Source organism: Setaria italica, chromosome III (genome assembly GCF_000263155.2).
Source record: "Setaria italica strain Yugu1 chromosome III, Setaria_italica_v2.0, whole genome shotgun sequence".
Lineage (NCBI taxonomy): Eukaryota > Viridiplantae > Streptophyta > Magnoliopsida > Poales > Poaceae > Setaria > Setaria italica.
Window position 1 is genome coordinate 7,982,285 of NC_028452.1, and position 19,350 is coordinate 8,001,634.

The 19,350-nt window shown below is 51.2% G+C and overlaps 3 protein-coding genes and 1 pseudogene across 3 annotated transcripts; 2 read left to right on the forward strand and 2 right to left on the reverse strand.

Annotated features, from left to right (window-relative positions):
• Positions 1 to 1,382: 1,382 nt before the first annotated feature.
• Positions 1,383 to 3,300, forward strand: LOC101779693. The gene is made up of 3 exons (XM_004960910.2): positions 1,383 to 1,574; positions 1,691 to 1,893; positions 2,745 to 3,300. The coding sequence occupies exons 1-3, from the start codon at positions 1,500 to 1,502 to the stop codon at positions 2,983 to 2,985; spliced, it is 519 nt and encodes a 172-aa protein (XP_004960967.1). The 5' UTR covers positions 1,383 to 1,499; the 3' UTR covers positions 2,986 to 3,300.
• Positions 3,301 to 3,422: 122 nt separating this feature from the next.
• Positions 3,423 to 5,472, reverse strand: LOC101780093 (aspartic proteinase CDR1). The gene is made up of 2 exons (XM_004960911.3): positions 4,575 to 5,472; positions 3,423 to 4,502 (listed from the first exon to the last, which is right to left on the reverse strand). The coding sequence occupies exons 1-2, from the start codon at positions 5,231 to 5,233 to the stop codon at positions 3,590 to 3,592; spliced, it is 1,572 nt and encodes a 523-aa protein (XP_004960968.1). The 5' UTR covers positions 5,234 to 5,472; the 3' UTR covers positions 3,423 to 3,589.
• A 4,245-nt stretch (positions 5,473 to 9,717) lies between these two features.
• Positions 9,718 to 10,751, reverse strand: LOC101764308 (annotated as a pseudogene).
• A 2,447-nt stretch (positions 10,752 to 13,198) lies between these two features.
• On the forward strand, positions 13,199 to 18,534 carry LOC101780497 (leucine-rich repeat receptor-like serine/threonine-protein kinase BAM3). Its single transcript, XM_004960912.3, has 2 exons — positions 13,199 to 16,249; positions 17,452 to 18,534. Exons 1-2 carry the CDS (start codon positions 13,534 to 13,536, stop codon positions 17,829 to 17,831), a joined length of 3,096 nt encoding a protein of 1,031 aa, XP_004960969.1. The 5' UTR covers positions 13,199 to 13,533; the 3' UTR covers positions 17,832 to 18,534.
• The last annotated feature ends 816 nt before the right edge of the window (positions 18,535 to 19,350 follow it).

Below are 19,350 nucleotides of genomic sequence, written 5' to 3' on the forward strand. Positions count from 1 at the left end.
GGCAGTCGGCTACAAACCATCAAACCGAGCCCCCTCCCACCCATGAACCTCAAAAACCGAGGCACCGACTACCAAGCCCCCTCCCACCTATAAATACTAAAAGCCAACCGGGCAAAGAAAAAAAATCCATGTTTTAAGGGCGTGGGCGAATGTAGGGTTCGAACCCACGTCTCCAAATTCCACTTGTGTGGTAGGTGCACATTTTTTATTTGAATGTTTGAGCATTACAAATAATTTAGCAAATCACTAAAATCTGTCATGTGTAACGTTCCTCTTATTTTCTTGGTATAAAAAAAATCTTGACTCATAAATTTTGTGCATGCATCCACACATGATGCTAATTGTTTTTAAATTTTTTGCTACATGTTTAGTTTTCAAGCTTTAAGGATCATTTGGATTGAAATGAATAGAACGTGTTCACGCCTACTAACACATGTACGTTACACTCAGCTAGCAGGTGTTAGGCTCGACCATATGAAATATAGTATTCATCAATTCGGATAAGAGAGTACAATTAGAGTTATGCTCACATTGTATGGTACAATATCGTTGTATCTATTTTTCATCTTAGAAAATCTCTTGTATAAATTAAAAAAGATAGAAATGAATGGTTATTTGAGTATAAGGATATATGATTTTTTGAGTATAAGGATGTATGTATAGATCCACTAAGTGCAATAAACATATAGTGGTAGAAATAGAAAAAATCCACAAGTTTTTTAAAATACAATTAGCATTATTTTACCGTAGTAATGTAAGGGTATTTTGCTAGTCCAGTTAAAACCAACTTATCATTTTCTGACCCTGATTTTTTTTGCCGGCAAACTCTAACAAGGCTTAATTAGGAAATGCTAATTAACCTCAATCTCTTATATTTCTGGGCAAATTTCAAACACTAGGATCACGACTAAAATGGAGTAAGAAGGAAGCTGGTTCCTCCCGAACAGGAAAAGCTCAGTTTGGGCCGGGCTCGGTTCATTTATTAGGCTGAAAGACTGAAAGGTCTGCTCTGCCACTGCCAGGCAAGGAAAAGTGAGGGCTGTGGAGAGAGAGAATGGAAAGCAGCTAGGAATCGGACAAGCAGCCAAGCACGGAAACGGAAATTGGGCCATGTTTAGTTACTCCCAACTCCCAACTTTGACACTATGCAAAAAGAAGATTCCCCATCACATCAAACTTGCGGTACATGCATGGAGTATTAAATGTAGATGAAATTAAAAAGTAATTGCATAGTTTTGTTGTACTTTGCGAGATGAATCTTTTGAGCCTAATTAGTCAATATTTGGACAATAATTCACAAATACAAACGAAACGCTACAGTGTGCTACAGTGCTGTAACAGTAATTTGGCACCTCCCAAATTCCTTGGCTTGAGGACAGAGCCTCCTGCAGCGCTGCAGGCTGCTTGCCTAGGCTGGCTGGCTCTGAAACCCACGCAATCCCATCCCTTCTCCTCGGACCTCGGCTCCTCCCTTCCTTGCTCTGCCCGGCCGCCGGGCGATGTCGTCGTCGTCGTCGGCCCTGGCGAAGGGCAAGTCCGCCATTGGATCCTCATCCGGATCTGCCAAATTCGAGGTGACCTTCCCTCCCTCCCTTTCCCTTCTTCCCCGCTCTGTCCCTGCATGCCCAAATCAAATCAGATCCTCCTCTCCCGATCCTCCTCATATGGCAGCTATGCGTGTCGCGTGCAGGCCAAAGGGAAATCCTCCTCGGCAGCAGCCGCAGCCACCAAGCGAGCAACCACCACCGCCGCCAGGGGCAGGGGGAAGGCTGTCAAGAAGGTGTACTCGCTGCCCGGCCAGAAGTTCGATCCTCCGGAGGAGAGGGAGCCCCTGAGGATATTCTACGAGTCGTTGTCCAAGCAGATCCCCTCCAGCGAGATGGCTGAATTCTGGTATGTGTTCTCCTTTCCCCCCACATCTCATCAGACTTGATTGCGTTGCGTCCTGTGACCTGTGAGCCTAGCCTAGCTATCACTGCAGTCATATATAGCTACTAATTGCTAAATATGCTGTGGTTTTATTCTTCGATCTGATGCTGCAAAACGCAGGGGACATGCTAACATTCAAACTAGGCAGGATTCACAGTGCTAGATTGAGTTCCAATTGTTGGGCATTAGTAAGTAAATTTTAGAAAAGGGGGTAACTCGTACTTAACCGTGCCAGTCTGACATTGCCACATTTGGAACAAGATATAGATGCTCCTACATGCATATCAGAGAAGTTCAGGCATCGTGACAGTCAAGGAAGTAATTAGGGGAATGGTGATGAAAGGTTGCTTGTAAATCACTAGAGGGCTCATAGCTTGGAAATGATAGTTCAAAGACAACCCCAATCTACAACCAAGCAGCCAAGCACCTTGCTCGGAGTATATGAGAATGAGGTGAAATGAATGTAAAGGACAGGTTATTTGGTGTACAAGAGGTGTCAGGAAAAATGGGAACCCAACTAGCTCGATCGCACAACATACTTAATTAAGGTAGAAAATAGAATGACTTGAACATACTAGCTCCTTGGATGTCCAAATGGGAGGATGGGAAGAAAATCTTCACCTTAAAAGCATAAGAAAATCATTGTGTTTCTCCTCGCTCCCTTTCTTCACTTCATCCAAAAGTGAGGGGGGAAACAATTTTTGAGGAAACACAATAATACATCTTTCAAGGGTTGCCATTCAGATACTAGACTATCTTGCAATGCACTTTGTCAGAGCATCGTGTCATGGCCTCACATGCAAAATGTGTAACAGGTTAATGGAGCATGGTTTGCTGTCTCCAGAGAGAGCAAAGAAAGCATATGAAAGGAAGCAAAAGCGGCAGCAGCAAGTGCGAATGGGCACCCCGATTAAGCCTAGCGGAAGCAAAGATAGACCTGAAAGTTCAAAGAAACCAGTCGCATCGAGCAATATGGACTCGAAGGCAAAGAAAAGAGTTTATTACAGCAACGACGATGATGAGTTCATTGTGAAGATGAAGAGATCCAGGGGATGACAAGTTTCACAGATGAGGTCAGATACATTTACTTTGGTTTCTAGATACCAAAAAAAGACATTCTTTAGGATATATGGTGAAATAAATGTGTACTTTGCAGCATACTGTAAGTGTTTTCAAAAAAGATAGGTGGTCCATCCTGCAACTGTATCTGAATCTCGCATAGATATGGCCTGCAAGTTTGTGCTGTTAAATTGGAAATGCCTGGTAGGTAAATGTGCCGAATTTGTCTAGAAATTAATGTATTCTGTATGAACGAAATGGACATATGTAATATGCATAGTGAATACTACTCATACTATCAGTAATTACATACATCTCCAACGGGGTGAAACAAAAAGGATGGAAAATAAGAAGGAAAAGGGCCTGCTGGAGCATGCATGGCTACATACATCAGCACATTACACACAAGCCGAGGCCGGGTTTCGTTGGTAGTACAGTAGTAATACAATGGTGTTTAGTTAATTTGGCCGTTTAAAAATAAACAAAAAAAAACAAGCAAACAAACAAATCAATCCGTAGAGCAAAATGAATCAACAATGCTGCATGCAGGGAGATGCACGCACGCATATATGTAAAAAAAAATGGATGGATGGACCAGTAATCAGTTGATGAATCTAGGGGTGTTGGTGGTCATGGCGTGGTGGACGTTGGCTGCGGAGGTGCCTTTGAGATGGTGGTTGGCGCACTTGTCCTTCCTGAACCTCATGATCCCCACACTGTGCTCGAACTCCCAGATGTGCTCCTGCATGATGACGTTGCCGATGACGCTGGGCCCGCCCTCCACCAACTTCCGGAACGCGAGGCACGCCACCCCGCGCTGCACCTCCGGCATCACCACGCTCTTGGCCTCCGCCTCCAGCACCGCGCCGCCCTCCAGCTCGAATGCGAGGGTCGGTATGGTGACGTTGTTGGCCGGGTCCACCCCATCGCCGGCGAAGGTCCACCTGTAGCAGAACTCGAAGCCGGCGATCTCCACCCGCGGCAGGTGCGCCAGGTGCCTGTCCAGGGCGCGCGTCACGGCGTCGTACGCCGCCGGCACCAGGCCCGTCAACGACGTGCCGGTGTCCAGGATGACGCCGGCGTACTTGATCCTGTCGTCCCACACCTCGGGCGGGATGTCCAGGGGCTCGCCGCCGACGGTGACGGCGTTGACGTGGAAGCCGAAGGCCTGCGGGATGTCGGCGTTGTACACGATGTTGGTCTCCATGGTGCCCGGGGCCATGACGGCGGGGTTGGGCCCGAACGTGAGGTAGCTGCTGGCGTTGCGCCCGCTGTTGGTGCTCAGGAGGCAGAAGGAGAAGCGGTGGGCGAAGCGGCTGGCGGTGATGACGCCGAACGAGATCTCGCCGTTGCCGAGGCCCAGCACGCCGTCGTGGGCGTCCACGCTGGCGCCGGCCTCCTTCATGGAGCAGCCCAGGACGAGGCCCGGCAGCTTGGCCATCTTCCCGTCCGACAGCGCCACCGTCGCCTTCTCCATCCCGTAGATGCCGATGGTCACCGTGCCGTCCTGCGTCCTGCGATCGACCACATGCATTACATTGCGATGTTCAGACCTTACAATTCAAATCTCTTAGAACAATGCGTACTTTTGGTGGTAGCTGCACGAGATGCTATTGCTGGCGTCCGGGCACGTGTTGTAGGGCAGCACCCCGCACTCCGCCTGCGAGCACCGGATCCTGCGCCACGACGACGACAGCGCCGGCCGGTACCAGTTCTTGTTCTCCTTCTTCACCGGCGTGCCGTCCTCGCCCACCGACATCGTCTGGGCCGCCGCCGGCGCCGACGACCGCCCGTAGTGCTTCCCCTTGTGCCGCCGCAGCCGGCAGCTGATCCATGTCAGGTCGTTGGCGGTGTCCAGCGCCAGGTTGAAGGGCAGCGCCGGCGTGCCGAACCGCACCGACACCAGGTACATGCCCACGTGCGCGATGTTGAGGGCGCTCCGCATCGGCAGCTCCATGAACATGGTGGAGTCCGACAGCACCTCCGGGATCTTGGTCGTCGACGCCAGCTGCCGCCTGCTCGCGTGCCGGAACAGGTCCTTGGCTTCCAGGGCGCGGAAGTGCTCGCGCCGCTTCTCCCCGCCGGCGGGCACCACCGGCGGGGTGACCTCGAAGTGGGCGGAGGTGCCCTCCTCGATGGCGGCGCCCTCGTCGCCGTCGATCTCGGCGCGGGCGGTCAGCAGCTGCAGGCAGAGGAGGCCATGGAGGGCGAGGAGGAGGACGGAGGCCACCGGGAGGCCCGGCATGATCTCGCTAGCTAGTGCCTACCCCTGGCCAGCCAGCCAGATGCGCTGCTTATTGGAACGCTCTAGCAGCTAAGATTGCTGTGCGGGGTCGACGAGTTTGTAACTGGTCGAGGCGCCATTGCTGCTCCCAAGCATCTACCCTGGCTTTGCGTCATCAGGGCAGGCGTACGTGAGGACACCATTGTTTTGGCCCTCCGGATTCCTTCCTGTGGTGTGGACGTGTGCACGTTTAGTTTGTGGCCAGCAGCACTTTCCGAGGGTCTCTCTCTCCTAAATTAAGAAAAGGGATTTTTGTCCATTTCTATAATAACTTTGTGTGAGAGTTGGGCGGAAGCCGTCTAATATAGCCCGAAAATCCCTTTACAAGCTCGCGCCCTATGTACTTCTAAAACTAGGGCTCGATTCGACGGAACTTTGGAACCCGTCCTTCCATTTTTTTATATTTTTATATTTTCTTCTACAAATGCTGATTGAATAAATTTATTGAAAGAATATTTGAAATCTAAAATAGTTATTCAAATAACTCTTTTTTTGGAAAATTTCTTGAAAATTGTTTGTTGAAGAACTCTTTCATGAAAAGTTATGAGAAGAACTTCTTTTTAATGACTTATCCTAAAATTTGAATTAATTTTTCAGCAATGTTATTTGAATATATATTAACTATGAAGTTTTTTAAGTCACGTTTATAAAAACATTTTTAGGAAAAATATTCTATGTTTCCTAAATTTATTTAAACAACTTATAAAAAAAAAGTTGCGTAAACAACTCTATTATGCTGAAAGTTTTGGAGAAATAGTTTCTTCTGGAGGACAACATCGGAGGAAAATGAGAGAAGATTCATCTAGAAAAGAATTGTCTCGTTTTGTGTTTTGCTATATCTAATCATGAGGGATGGCCTTCCGTGCATGTAGCGACAAGCAGGCCCCCTCTCACCTCTAGTAAGGCTGCATAATTGTATTAATATATGCCAAATAAATCTTTGGTACATGAAGATTGCAATGAGTTTGTTAAAAAAAACATGATTTGCACATCAAGCTGCACAACAGTTCTATACATATAAGGAAAAACTGAGGTGGAGGTCGAACCAATCAGGCTATCGATGAACTGGTTCAACGATCGAACCAACAGTTTTTATACCAGTAGTTTACAAATATAAGTAATACGATCTAGTTAAATATATATATGCCATAATAAATGACATAACATAGTAATACTACAGTAACCTCTTATCAAGAGTTCCAAACCAACATCAAACATCGAACTAATCATGGTTCACTACCCAACTAAAAATGGCCGGTTTTTTAACTGCTCTGCACATAACCTATCTTTTATAGTTGAGTAAAACCAACAAAATCATGTTTTTTCTCAATCTGCATGGAAATCTAGGAGTTCATTAGGCTACACCATTCTGCATGTGAGGCAGCCAACATGGTTAAAGGAGGTGAGTTTTGGGGTTAGGTTTTCATCTCCAACGAGCTTGTTTGGGTTGCAACCTTTGGAGGTTGCCGTGAAGTAGGCAAAACCAATAGCGGCTGCATGCACATGGGTTGGATCACGATGGCGTTTTGGATAGTGCCGGGGCGAGGGATGTCATCGGAGCCGGCTTAACGCAACGGTGGTGGTGGTGGTTGGGCGATGGTAAGAACGTGGCCAAGGGCGTGGATCCTACTTTTATTTTTCTACTTTGTTGTGTCAGATAAGATGAATAAGGCACCAACCAAAGGAAGAAGAAAAGGGAGAAATTTGGACTTTGCCATTGTGAACAAAGGGTTTCATGAATTTGCCATTGTTGAGGTGGGTTTCATAAAGGTTCTACTTATATGATTGATAGCTTGTTTTTCCTACCATCTTCCTTGGAGATGGAGCTCCATTAAGGAAATAGGGGGAGGGTTGTCTATGTATTCGAATATTACACAACAATGTACAATAGCGAATTGACTGTTATTTAATGGAAAATACATTGGAGGTGGGGCCATGGCCCCCTTTGGCCATCAAAAAGCTTGACCCCTAATTTTTTTATTTGATTTTCCATTTTATCACGTCCAGTGAAAAGCACCCAAATTCTGACGGGCCTAGCAAACGAAAAAGGAAACAAAAAAGAATGAAAGTAGCTTTCGTCTAAGGATGATACACGTATCTTTTACGGTGGTTAATTGGCAAGCCACGGTGCTGTCTGTGTCTAGTACTAGAAAATTACATTTCGATGTAGTAGCAAATCATACAACATTAAGGGAGTAGGCATTGTTTGAATAGTTTTGAACTTTTGATGGAACCCTGAAATGTAGCTTTAATTTGCAATATTTTGGTGATCGACGAAAGATGTTTAATGCATACGATTAGTGCTGTTCCCATTTTGTGATTACTAGTAGAAAACTGAGTTTTAGTCCCGGTTGAAAGGGTGCAAATCTCTCGAAAAACTATCCGGGATAAAGCAATCGGGACAAAAGGGAGGTGTCTTTTATCCCGGGTCCCTCAACCGGGACAAAAGACACCCTTTACTAAATAGGCTGCCACGCCAGGCGCGGTACAGGCCCCCTTTTATCCCGGTTGGTAGCTGATTTTTTCACCCGGGATAAAAGGGTACGGGTAGCTGATTTTTTCACCCGGGACTAAAGGGTCCCCCACATGTGGCTGATTTTTGAACTGGGACAAAAGATGACTTTTAGTTCCGATTGCAAATACCAACCGGGAGTAAAGCTCCGCGTACCCCCTTTTATACCAGGCCTACTTTAAATCGGGATTAAAAGGGGACGCATCAAAAGTCAGTTCTCTGCTTAGTGGATCTATGCTTAAACTTCAACAATATCGGCAAAGGTCCTGTTTGGCATGACTCCAACTCTGGGTGGAGCTGCTCCACTCCAGAACTCTAGGTGGAGCCAGCTCTGGATGGAGTTGGAGCTGTCTGGTGAGGGTGTTTGGCTGGGAGGATGTCCCTAGCTCCAGAAAAGAGGAGTTTGAGGGTAGATTGTCTTTCTTGCCCCTGGTTCGATTTGAACTACTTATCACAAATATAAAATGAAAGTGCATGCATTGAAGTCCAAAATAATAATATAAATTACATGTTCCAAAAATTTAAAAATGTGAAATAAATTCATAGTTCCAAAATAAGGTCGTTACAATAATCATTGCACTAATTCCATGCTAGGGCAATTGATGTAGCCATACTATCACGAAAGGTATGCATAGTCACAAAGCTTGATTCCGAAGTTGATCCATCGGAGGCATGTTGAGACACGGCATACTTGTTATATCTTTCCGGAATAGTAGGCATGTAGGTAGGATCTCTATCAAAATTAGCAAAGTCCACATCAACACTAGCATGTTCACGTATGAAATTGTGTAGAACTATAGTAGCAGCAACAATCTTCTTTTGTGTGACCATAGAATAACCGGGCATCTTGTAAAGGATTTGCCACTTCATTTTTAATACTCCAAATGAGCGCTCAATAACATTACGAACAGATGAGTGTATACGGTTGAACTTCTCTTTTGGAGTATTTGGTTCCATACCTCGATGCCACTCGGGTAAGTGGTACCTTTCACCCTTGTATGGAGCGAGGTACCCTGGACGATTAGGATAGCCCGCGTCTACAACATAGTACTTGCCTACATATATGTAAAATAAGATAAGTTTGTGCATACAAATATGAAAAGGAACATAAGAAAAAATATTTACCTTGAGTAGGATGTGGGAAGACATTTACATCTGCTTCCAATGCATGGTACAATACACTAGTGTCATGCAAAGAACCCGGTTGACCCGCAGCCACATAGGTGAAGCGCATATCAAAATCACAAACGGCAAGCACATTTTGAGTTGCAATTCCAGTCTTACCAATATATCTCACTTGTTCTTCAGGTGATAAGTACACACGAATATGAGTTCCATCAAGTCCACCAATGCAATCCTTAAAGTGTGGATATGCTCTCTTGTCATTCCTAATCCTCTTGTGCACATTGTGAAAATTAGGATCTGTTGGTCTCAAGAAATCTTGTGCCATGGCAACCACACAATCTAGAACTTCATGAAATTTTCTACTAATGGTTTCATCTGAGTGTTTGAACTTATTTTGTACTCTTCTATTTGACTCACACCCACCACATGTGAATAGGAAAATGGCCAACATTTCATAAGTATTCACGTGCTTCGATGGTTTTAATCCGTACCTCTCAACCAACACATCATGAAGATCTTGAAAAATAACCTCATTCATCCGAAGCATTCGGTGGCACTCCCCTGGAGTGTTTATTGTCTCCATCAGCCATCCCATCCACTTTGTTGTGAAAACACAAACCTCGGCGGTGCCTTATCCATATATGAGTCATGATAACTTTGTGCTAGCTTACCACAGCTCTCAACCATATTAAAAAAAAATCACCATCAGACTCACTAGATTCATCAGACTCACTTGAAGACATCTGTGAACATTGACATAAACGAAATGTAAGATACAACTGTCATATATAAATAAAATGGAATAAAATAAAATGTACCACACATGCGACAAAAATAAAATAGTAGCATACACAAATAACATCACTCTCACTAAGCCAATTTCTACTTTTCATATTTATCCTTATACTTCCTCCTAAGCCAATTGAACCTAATCTCATCAGTAGGCAAGGTCATGAACATCTCCCTTTGCTCGTTCTTCACAAACAGTTCAGACACCATGTAATGTTCATTGCTATCATAGCCAGCCCCACAAGCAATCACAACCTCCATCACTTCATCAATAGAATATTTTCCATATCTCTTAGAAACATATTCATTGGCTGAGCTTGCCATACTTGTTACTGCTTCTTGAATTAGGAGTGCATTTCAAGACTTCGCCTTCTTACCACTTCTATCAATAGACCTTGCCAATCTTTTGCCACTCGCAGGTGGAGGAGTAATACCAATATCCTCCTCTTGTGTATCCGGAATGAATTCATCATCCTGCGGCTCACAATTGATTTCCTCATCTTGTGTCTCGTCAACATTTTCTGGTGCTTCAACATTCACAACATGAGGAGACCAATGATCAATACCAATAGTAGTGATGTCAGAAAAACACTTGGCTAATTCATCTTCATTCTCAAGACCCTTCTTTTTGAACTTTCCACAACCCGGAATTTCCTGAAATAAGAAAAATAATAGTATTATTATAAGCATTACTAACATAATCGACATATGCAAAACAAATATATCATCAAATTTGAACCAACTTATAGCTCTAGCTTTTTTCCACCATTCGTCATCCATAGCTATAGTCTTCCTTATAGGATCCCAACCAGTCCCTGTTTGCCTCAGCATTAGTTTCTTCCATGCCTTGAAATCTTCCTTTAACTTGTCCCATTTGTTCTTGATCTGAGCCTTCGTAACCGCTATTCCAGCCCTTTCTTTGAACCCTTTCTCAACCTCAGCATACCCAAGTGCATTCAAGTGTGTGTTTGGCCGATTTCCTTTTCCAACTTGTTCAGCAAATAACATACACAACACCCGAGTGTTCTCCGAGTTCCAATCAATTTCAGGCATCTATCCAACTCACAAATATCATATTAGAAACCATTAATCTACAACATTTTACAACAAATACATCACCGATCAATCAAGTTTGAACTGCCCCAGTTTACAGCCTTTTCCTCTAGCTAAACACCTCTATCAATCAAGTTTGAGAATTGTGCAAAAGCACAATAACAGTAGTATATCTAACAGTACTATTTGCTTGTGGAATCTTTGAACTCATGGTACTAATATCTAACAGTACTACCCTAAAAGCACAATCCACAATCATCAATCAGTAGTAGCCTGGACATGAAACATATTAATGAAGAAAACCATCGTGCACAAATCATGTTCATGTACAAGTGTATCAATACCTTCAATTCAAAGCTTGAAGCATGAACGAAAAGGTGCAAAATTAACTATCGTGCCTTCGCGCGCAAAATTGGGAACTACTGTGAAGTGTGAACTACAACTTTTTACAGAATAGGGAGAGAGACGCGATACTTTTTGGGGCCGAAGGGTAACAATCTTTCCCATCTCAAGTTCCCGTACCCTGAATACACTGCTATAAGTGCCTTGCCCAACCTAGACACAATGCAACAAACAGAAATGGTCAGACCTTTAGAAGCCACAGAAAACATATATCTAAATAAAATATCATATATACATGGAGAAAAGAATGCAGGTTCTCGTTCAGCATAGAAGGCAGTGCATACGATGGCACACCAGAAATTGAACCTGTATTCCAGAGTTTTATTCCCCTTGTTGTTTCCCAATTATCTCTCCATGGTACGGTGATCACATAGAAGAAATGGTATAAAGAGATCAATTCCCTACCAGAAAAGCATTTCAACAATGGAGACGACGAGGCCATGTGATGCCTCACCGAAGGAGACACCGGATCAATCAAGTCACATCCCCTACATCCTCATAACAATTGTCGATTATACTAGTTTATTGTTCATGTCGTAATCCATCACCAACAAAGTACTACTAACAAACAGAATGATAAAGGACACCAGAAAGATACAGTCACGGAAATTACAGTTAGACCAAATTACGGTCCCAACAACTACCATCCTTCTAAAATTCCACGTGCACGCAAAAATTTTGCCACGAAAAATGACCCACGAGCTATTGAGCTGAATCAGTCACGAAATCTGAACCGAAATGAAATCACACAGGAAACCTCAGCTGAAAGCTCCACAATACCTTCTGCAGCTTCTCGAAGGAGTCGGCCTTGAGCGGGATCCACCCCTGGATGGCCTCCCCGGCGTCGGCGCTGAGCCACGGTGGCCACCCGGCCGCCACCTGCTCCCCCTCCAGGGGCGCACGGCCAGTGCAGGGGGCCGGTGGTGGGGCGCTGCGGCCGCCGGCGGGCTTCGGCGGCGGGCCAAGACGGCCGGCGTCGGGCTTCGACGGCGGGGTGAGACGGCCGGGCGAGACGGCCAGCGTCGGGCTTCGGCGGCGGGGCTTCGGCGGCGTCGGGGCTTCGGCGGCGGGGAACTGCGGCGGCGGGCTTCGGGGGCGGGGCGCTGCAGCCGGCGGCGCCCTTCGGCGGCGGGCGCGACGGCCGGCGGCGGGGCGCGTCCAGATGCGGCGGGAGGCGGAGGTAAGGCGGCCGGGCGGGGCTAAAGCGGCTGGCGGCGGGGCTCGACCGGCCTGAGGCGGGGCCTACGGCGGCGGCGCAGGGACGGTCGGCGCAACCCTAGGCGCGGCTGGGCGTGAGTACTCAAGAATGAAGAAGGAACAGAGGCGCGAGGCAAGAAAGAATGAAACGTTATCTTGTGTAATCAGTGGCAGTGGTGGGTAATTACCCACCAACTCCACGAGTAGGTTCAAATTTGACGTTTTGGAGCAGCAAAAGGGGTGCTCCAAAACTCCAGCCCCAATTGCACTACAGCTCCATAGAGTTGGCAGCTCCATGGAGTTTTCGAGTTGACATGTTTGGCTGGATTTTTTACTGGAGTCGCTGGAGTTACGGAGTGGAGCCGTGCCAAACACCATGCTACAGTTTGTCGAGGAAAATTTGGCTGTAACTCTACAGCACACCAGCAACAGAGCACCCCGGACATTGGTCTTGAGGCTTGAGCAACCTGTGTGTGCCGTCAGTATCTTGATCAGTGTTTGTGTTCCCCCTCTATCAGTTTCAGAGAGGCTCAGAGCAAAGAGCCATGCCGTGCACTGCGGGAGCGGTGCATCGCATTCCCCCCTGCTGCTGCGGCAGAGAAGCGAATCCTGCCGTAGTGCGTCGGGCTGCATGCCATGCACCGGTGCACGCCGGTACGCTACAACATTCTCCCTGGCCGCCGCTCTGCTCGCTTGGCGCTTTGCTTTGCCTGATAAGCAGGCAGGCAGGCAGGGCCGGCGGGCAGGGCAGGCACTCGATGGACCATCTTTTGCTTTTGCTTTGGGCTGCCGCTGCTTTATCGCCGGCCCGGTCGGCGTCCTCCCCTTCCCACTTCCCTCCTACCGGCAGCGAGCGAGCGATCGAGCTGTGGGGTGAGGTGGATCAGCGACCGATCCATCCTTGAAAAGAAGAGAAAGGAGCCATCCCTTGTTTACTGATCGCGACCCGGCCTCTCTGCTCAGTCTCTCTCCTCCCTCCATCAGCATCACCATCAGACTCCCTCGCTCTCAAGTCTCTAGTCTCTACTCCATCGATCGCCGCCATCATCTCCACCCCCTGGCTGCACGAAGGGAAATGCCTCGTCCGGCCCTTCTACTCGCCACCATCGCCTAGCTTAGCCACCGCCCGGCCCGCAGCTAGCTTCACCTTCACGGCTCTGCAGCTGCTTTCCCATCCCATTCTATGGCTCGGGCTCTTCTCTCCCGCCTCCTCCTCCTCCTGCTGCTGCTCCGCACCGCCATCGCGACCACGGTCACCGCCCCTCAAGCTGACGACGACGACGACGCGCACAGCAGCTCGCTAGCCAGCCAGGCCGCCACCCTGCTCTCCATCAAGGCCGCCTTCGCCCCGCCACTCCCGCCGACGCTGCGCGCATGGACGCTGGCCAACACCGCCTCGCTCTGCTCCTCCTGGCCGGGCGTCGCCTGCGGCGGGCCCGGCGGCCGCACCGTCGTCTCTCTCGACGTCTCCGGCTTCAACCTCTCCGGCGCGCTCTCCCCGGCCGTCGGCGGCCTCGCGGGCCTCCGCTTCCTCTCCGCCGCGGCCAACTCGCTCTCCGGCGCGCTGCCGCCCGCCGTGGCCTCCCTCCGCGGCCTGCGCCACCTCAACCTCTCCAACAACCAGTTCAACGGCACACTTGTGGGCATAGACTTCTCCGCGATGCGGGGCCTCGAGGTGTTCAACCTCTACGATAACGATCTCGCCGGCCCACTCCCCGCCGGCCTCTCAGCGCTCCCGAGCCTCCGCCACCTCGACCTCGGCGGCAACTTCTTTTCCGGCACCATTCCGCCGGCCTTCGGCCGCTTCCCGGCAATCGAGTTCCTCTCCCTCGCCGGCAACAGCCTCACGGGGGCCATCCCGCCCGACCTCGGCAACCTCACCACGATCCGCCACCTCTACCTCGGCTACTTCAACCGCTTCGACGGCGGCATCCCACCGGAGCTCGGGAGTCTCGCCAGCCTCGTCCACCTCGACCTCGCCAGCTGCGGCCTGCAGGGCCCCATCCCGGCCTCGCTCGGCGGTCTCACCAGGCTCGACACGCTCTACCTGCAGACGAACCAGCTTAACGGCACCCTCCCGCCGTCGCTCGGCAACCTCACCGGCCTCCGGTTCCTCGACGTCTCCAACAACGCGCTCACGGGGGAGATCCCTCCCGAGCTCGCCGCGCTCAGGGGCCTCAGGCTGCTCAACATGTTCATCAACCGCTTCCGCGGCGGCGTCCCGGAGTTCCTCGCCGGCCTCGAGTCCCTGGAGGTCCTCAAGCTGTGGCAGAACAACTTCACGGGGGCCATCCCGGCGGCGCTCGGCCGCGCCGCGCCGCTCCGGGAGGTGGACCTCTCGACGAACCGGCTGACGGGGGAGGTGCCGCGGTGGCTGTGCGCGCGTGGGCGGCTGGAGATCCTCATCCTCCTCGACAACTTCCTCTTCGGACCCGTGCCGGAGAGGCTCGGCGCCTGCCCGACGCTCACGCGGGTGCGGCTGGGCCAGAACTACCTGACCGGCCCGCTCCCGCGGGGCTTCCTCTACCTGCCAGCGCTGACCACCGTGGAGCTGCAGGGCAACTACCTGACCGGGCCGGCGCTGGAGGAGGACGACGCCGGCGTCCCCGCCAGGCTGTCCCTGCTCAACCTGTCCGGCAACCGCCTCAACGGGTCGCTCCCGGCGTCCATCGGCAACTTCTCCGCGCTGCAGACGCTGCTCCTCGGCGGCAACCAGCTGCGCGGCGAGATCCCGCGTCAGGTCGGGCGGCTGAGGCGGCTGCTGAAGCTGGACCTGAGCGGCAACAACCTGACCGGCGAGGTGCCCGGCGAGGTCGGGGATTGCGCGTCGCTGACGTACCTGGACCTGAGCGGCAACCGGCTCTCCGGCGCGATCCCCGGGCGGCTGGCGCGGATCAGGATCCTCAACTACCTGAACGTGTCGTGGAACGCGCTCAGCGGCGGCATCCCGCGGGAGCTGGGCGCCATGAAGAGCCTGACCGCCGCCGACTTCTCGCACAACGACCTGTCCGGGCGCGTGCCGGACAACGGCCAGTTCGCCTACTTCAACGCGTCGTCGTTCGAGGGGAACCCGCGGCTGGTGATGGGCGCGCCGCGGCAGTGGGCGGGCGCTAGCGCCGGCGGCGGGATGGAGCAGCAGCAGCAGAAGGCCTCGTCGTCCTCGTTGGTGGGGCGGCTGAAGCTGTTCGCGGCGCTGGGGCTGCTGGGCTGCTCCGTGGCGTTCGCGGCGGCGGCCGTTGCGACGACGCGGTCCGCCATGCTGCGGCGGCGGCGGCACGGGCGGTCGCCGTCGTCGAGCCGGTGGCGGATGACGGCGTTCCAGAAGGTGTCGTTCGGGTGCGAGGACGTGGTGCGGTGCGTGAAGGAGAACCACGTGGTGGGGCGGGGCGGCGCCGGGGTGGTGTACCGCGGCGCGATGCCCGGCGGGGAGGTCGTGGCCGTGAAGCGGATCGTGGCAGCCGGCGGCGGCGGGTTCCAGGCGGAGGTGGAGACGCTGGGGCGGATCCGGCACCGGCACATCGTGCGGCTGCTGGCCTTCTGCAGCAGCAGCAGCAGCTCCTCCTCGTCGCCGGGGGAGGCAGATCAGGCGGCGCGGCTGCTGGTGTACGAGTACATGGTGAACGGCAGCCTCGGGGAGATGCTGCACGGGCCCGACGGCGGGTCGCTGTCGTGGGCGGCGCGGCTGCGCGTGGCGACGGAGGCGGCCAGGGGGCTGTGCTACCTCCACCACGACTGCTCGCCGGCGATCCTCCACCGCGACGTCAAGTCCAACAACATCCTGCTGGACGCGCGCATGGAGGCCCACGTCGCCGACTTCGGGCTCGCCAAGTTCCTCCGCGGCAACGGCGCCTCCGAGTGCATGTCCGCCGTCGCCGGCTCCTACGGCTACATCGCGCCAGGTACGAAGTACAGCATCCGCATCATCCTGCTCTGCTCAGCTCAGCCGGCTAGCTGGCAAAAGAATCGACGGAGAACGGCCGCCATGGCGCCGTGCATGCTTCTCCATCCGCGCGCTGTTGTCTCGATCGATCGCAGGTGGACGAGAGGTAGTGACGCGACGGTCATGGCGCGGTGATCCCTAGGCATCGTCTGCATGCATGCACCCCGATCCATACTCGATACGATACGATCAATTCATCCATCGGCCATTCGGCCCAGCTGCATCTGCAGGCCGTTCAGACAGAGCGCACAGTGACTCAGTGAGGGAGGGGTGCTGGCGGTGGAATGGAATAAAACAAGACAGGACACCAGGCTGGCCCCACACCCTCCGATGAGGCGATGATGACTAGACGCCGGGGCGCGCCTCAAAGGAAGCGCTCGCTTTGGCTTTGCTTTGCGTTCTGCATGCATGCCCCTGCCATCAACGCCATCTTTTGCTTTTGCTCGCACAACACCATTTCATGGCAGGACGCTGCATTCTACTACTAGCTCCTTTCTATGTCCTTTTCCCCCTCTCGTCGTCTTTGCCTCGGCGAGCTCACTGCACTGTGCCTGCTGCTACTGCTGTAGCGGGGAACGAACCTAGCTTTTTGACCAGAGACTAATCATGCGTGCATGGTTCCAGTCGCTTGGGAACGTACGGCACTACTCCACGTACACTGTATGCATGTGGTATATGTCCTTTTTATACACGCTGGAAACAAAAGCACACCTTTAAGCTTGATGGATTCTCAGTCTAGTGTGCAGTGGAGGGGTCGATCCTGTGTTCGATGGATGCATCATGCATGCATATGGTTATTTTAGATGGCCTTTAGCAGTAGTACATGCTTTAGTTGTTCACTGTTACCGACTTTAGTTAGCCAGCCTTATTAGACACAATGCAGCAGTAACTTTGTTTGCTTTATTTCCATCTCTTATTCTGAAGGGAACACATATGATTCTCGGCCGAACAAAGTTCCTTTGCGATCCTTTACTATCATACGCTACGTGCATGCATGCTCCCTTTACCATTTCACCGTGTGTGGTTGCATTACAAAGCTAGGGGCTCTTTCACTGGCCGTGAGCGAGCATGCGTGCGTGCGTGCACGCCTTTTTTACTTCGACCGGTATCACAAAGCTATAGTTGTACTGAGCTGCTGTGTATACGAATGTTTGCGTGCAGAGTACGCGTACACGCTGAAGGTGGACGAGAAGAGCGACGTGTACAGCTTCGGCGTGGTGCTGCTGGAGCTGCTGACGGGTCTGAGGCCGGTGGGGGAGCACCTCGGCGGGGACGGGGCGGTGGACCTGGTGCAGTGGGCGCGCGCCCGCAGCTCCGCCGGAGGCGGGGTGGTGGCGCTGCTGGACCCGCGGCTGGGCGGCGACGTCCCCGTGGGGGAGGCGGCGCAGGTGCTGTTCGTCTCCATGCTCTGCGTGCAGGAGCACAGCGTCGAGCGCCCCACCATGCGCGAGGTCGTCCAGATGCTCCAGCAGGCCAAGCACCACCCGCCGCCGCTGCCGACGCCGCCGCCCGCAGCAGCTCGTCCAGACGACGCCTGCTGACAGCTGACAGCATATGGATGGAGGCATCGCCGTCATATATACTATGCATGCCGGCTGGCCGGCCCAGAGCCACGCACAACCTGACATATGTCTGTACTGCGGCCATGGCTGCGCCCTGGGGTACATTTCTGCTCTCTACTGCTCGGATGGAGGGGATCGAGGAGCTCGCGTTGGCATCGCGGCCATGTCGCGCGGCCGGCGGAAGGGCAGCAGGCCATTGGAACATACTGTACTGTGCAAGGCCTATACTCCATATATAGCGTATTGTCTTTGTCCGCGCTACCACTGGTCCTAGATGTAGATAGCAGGTAGTAGTTGCTGCTCATGCTGCCGGCACGGTCGCCGGTCGCCTTGTCGGCACTGGCGCGCTGAGCTGAGCGACGGCGACGCATGCTGAAATGCATGCCGCCGAAGGACAGCAGCAGGGGTACGTCGTGTCTCTGTCCTTGTACAGGGATTCGGAGGCGGTGGAGATTGTTCCATCCATCTCTCCGTCCGTCGTCGGCGTGCATATCTCGGGCATGCATGCCATGCACGCCGCAATGTCCCTGTCAACGAGAAGCAGCGCCGTTGTCTCCCTTTTGTTTTCTTTGAGTATGGCGCCCCCCTGCTCTTGTCTCGGCCTGTTTGACTGTTTCGGTGTCAAAACCGTTGAAACCCCATTTGCGGCAGCCGGCAGCACTGAGTTGGAGGCGCTCCTTGATGTGTGTATTCCAACTTCCTGCCCTTTTTTTCTTTTGTTCTTCCTTCATTATTTTTCCTTTTCTTTCTTTTCCCCTTTAGCACTTCTCTTCATTTTTTTATTTGTCATCACCCCACCATTCATGTTGCTCTCCATCAACCTTTTCATCTAGCAAAGTTCTTTTTTCACGCCTTATTTGGAACTTACTCCCAAAGAACGTGTTTGTTCGAACAAACTAGCAAGGTACCTCGCGCAAATAGTATGGGTAGCTAGCACCTTAAAACTCATCTTTAACACTACTAGAAAACTCATCTTTCGTCCCAGTTGAGAATTTTCAAAGAACTCGATTTTTCCATCCGGGACTACAAATTCGGGACTAAAGGTTTCGATCTTTAGTCCCAATTTACTAAACCGAGACTAAAGAGTTATGTGCTAAAAAATTATTCTAAATTACGGGGAAGCTCCCACACGCACGCATGTCACAAGTCGCACGATTTTTCAAGCCAAGTATGCTTGTGCGCGGTGCGTGGGATTCAAACTCACAAGCTCTTGCCTCGTGCGTAGCTTCCTTACAATCTCAGATACACGGCGCATATGATTGAGTAGGGGACGTTTTCCTTTTGTAGTCACCCATAGCCTTGAGTTAGTCCCTGTTGGTGTTACCAACCGGGACTAAAAGGCCTCGTTTTGAGATTTTTGTTGAGGAATCGACGTCTCATTTCCAAGTAGTGTAATATATGCAAATAGTTTTGTTTAATCATATTATTATAATTTTTTTGATCCTAATGGTCTAGACTGGTTTTTTTTAATCTCCATGGCGGCTTCAGAAAATCGGTG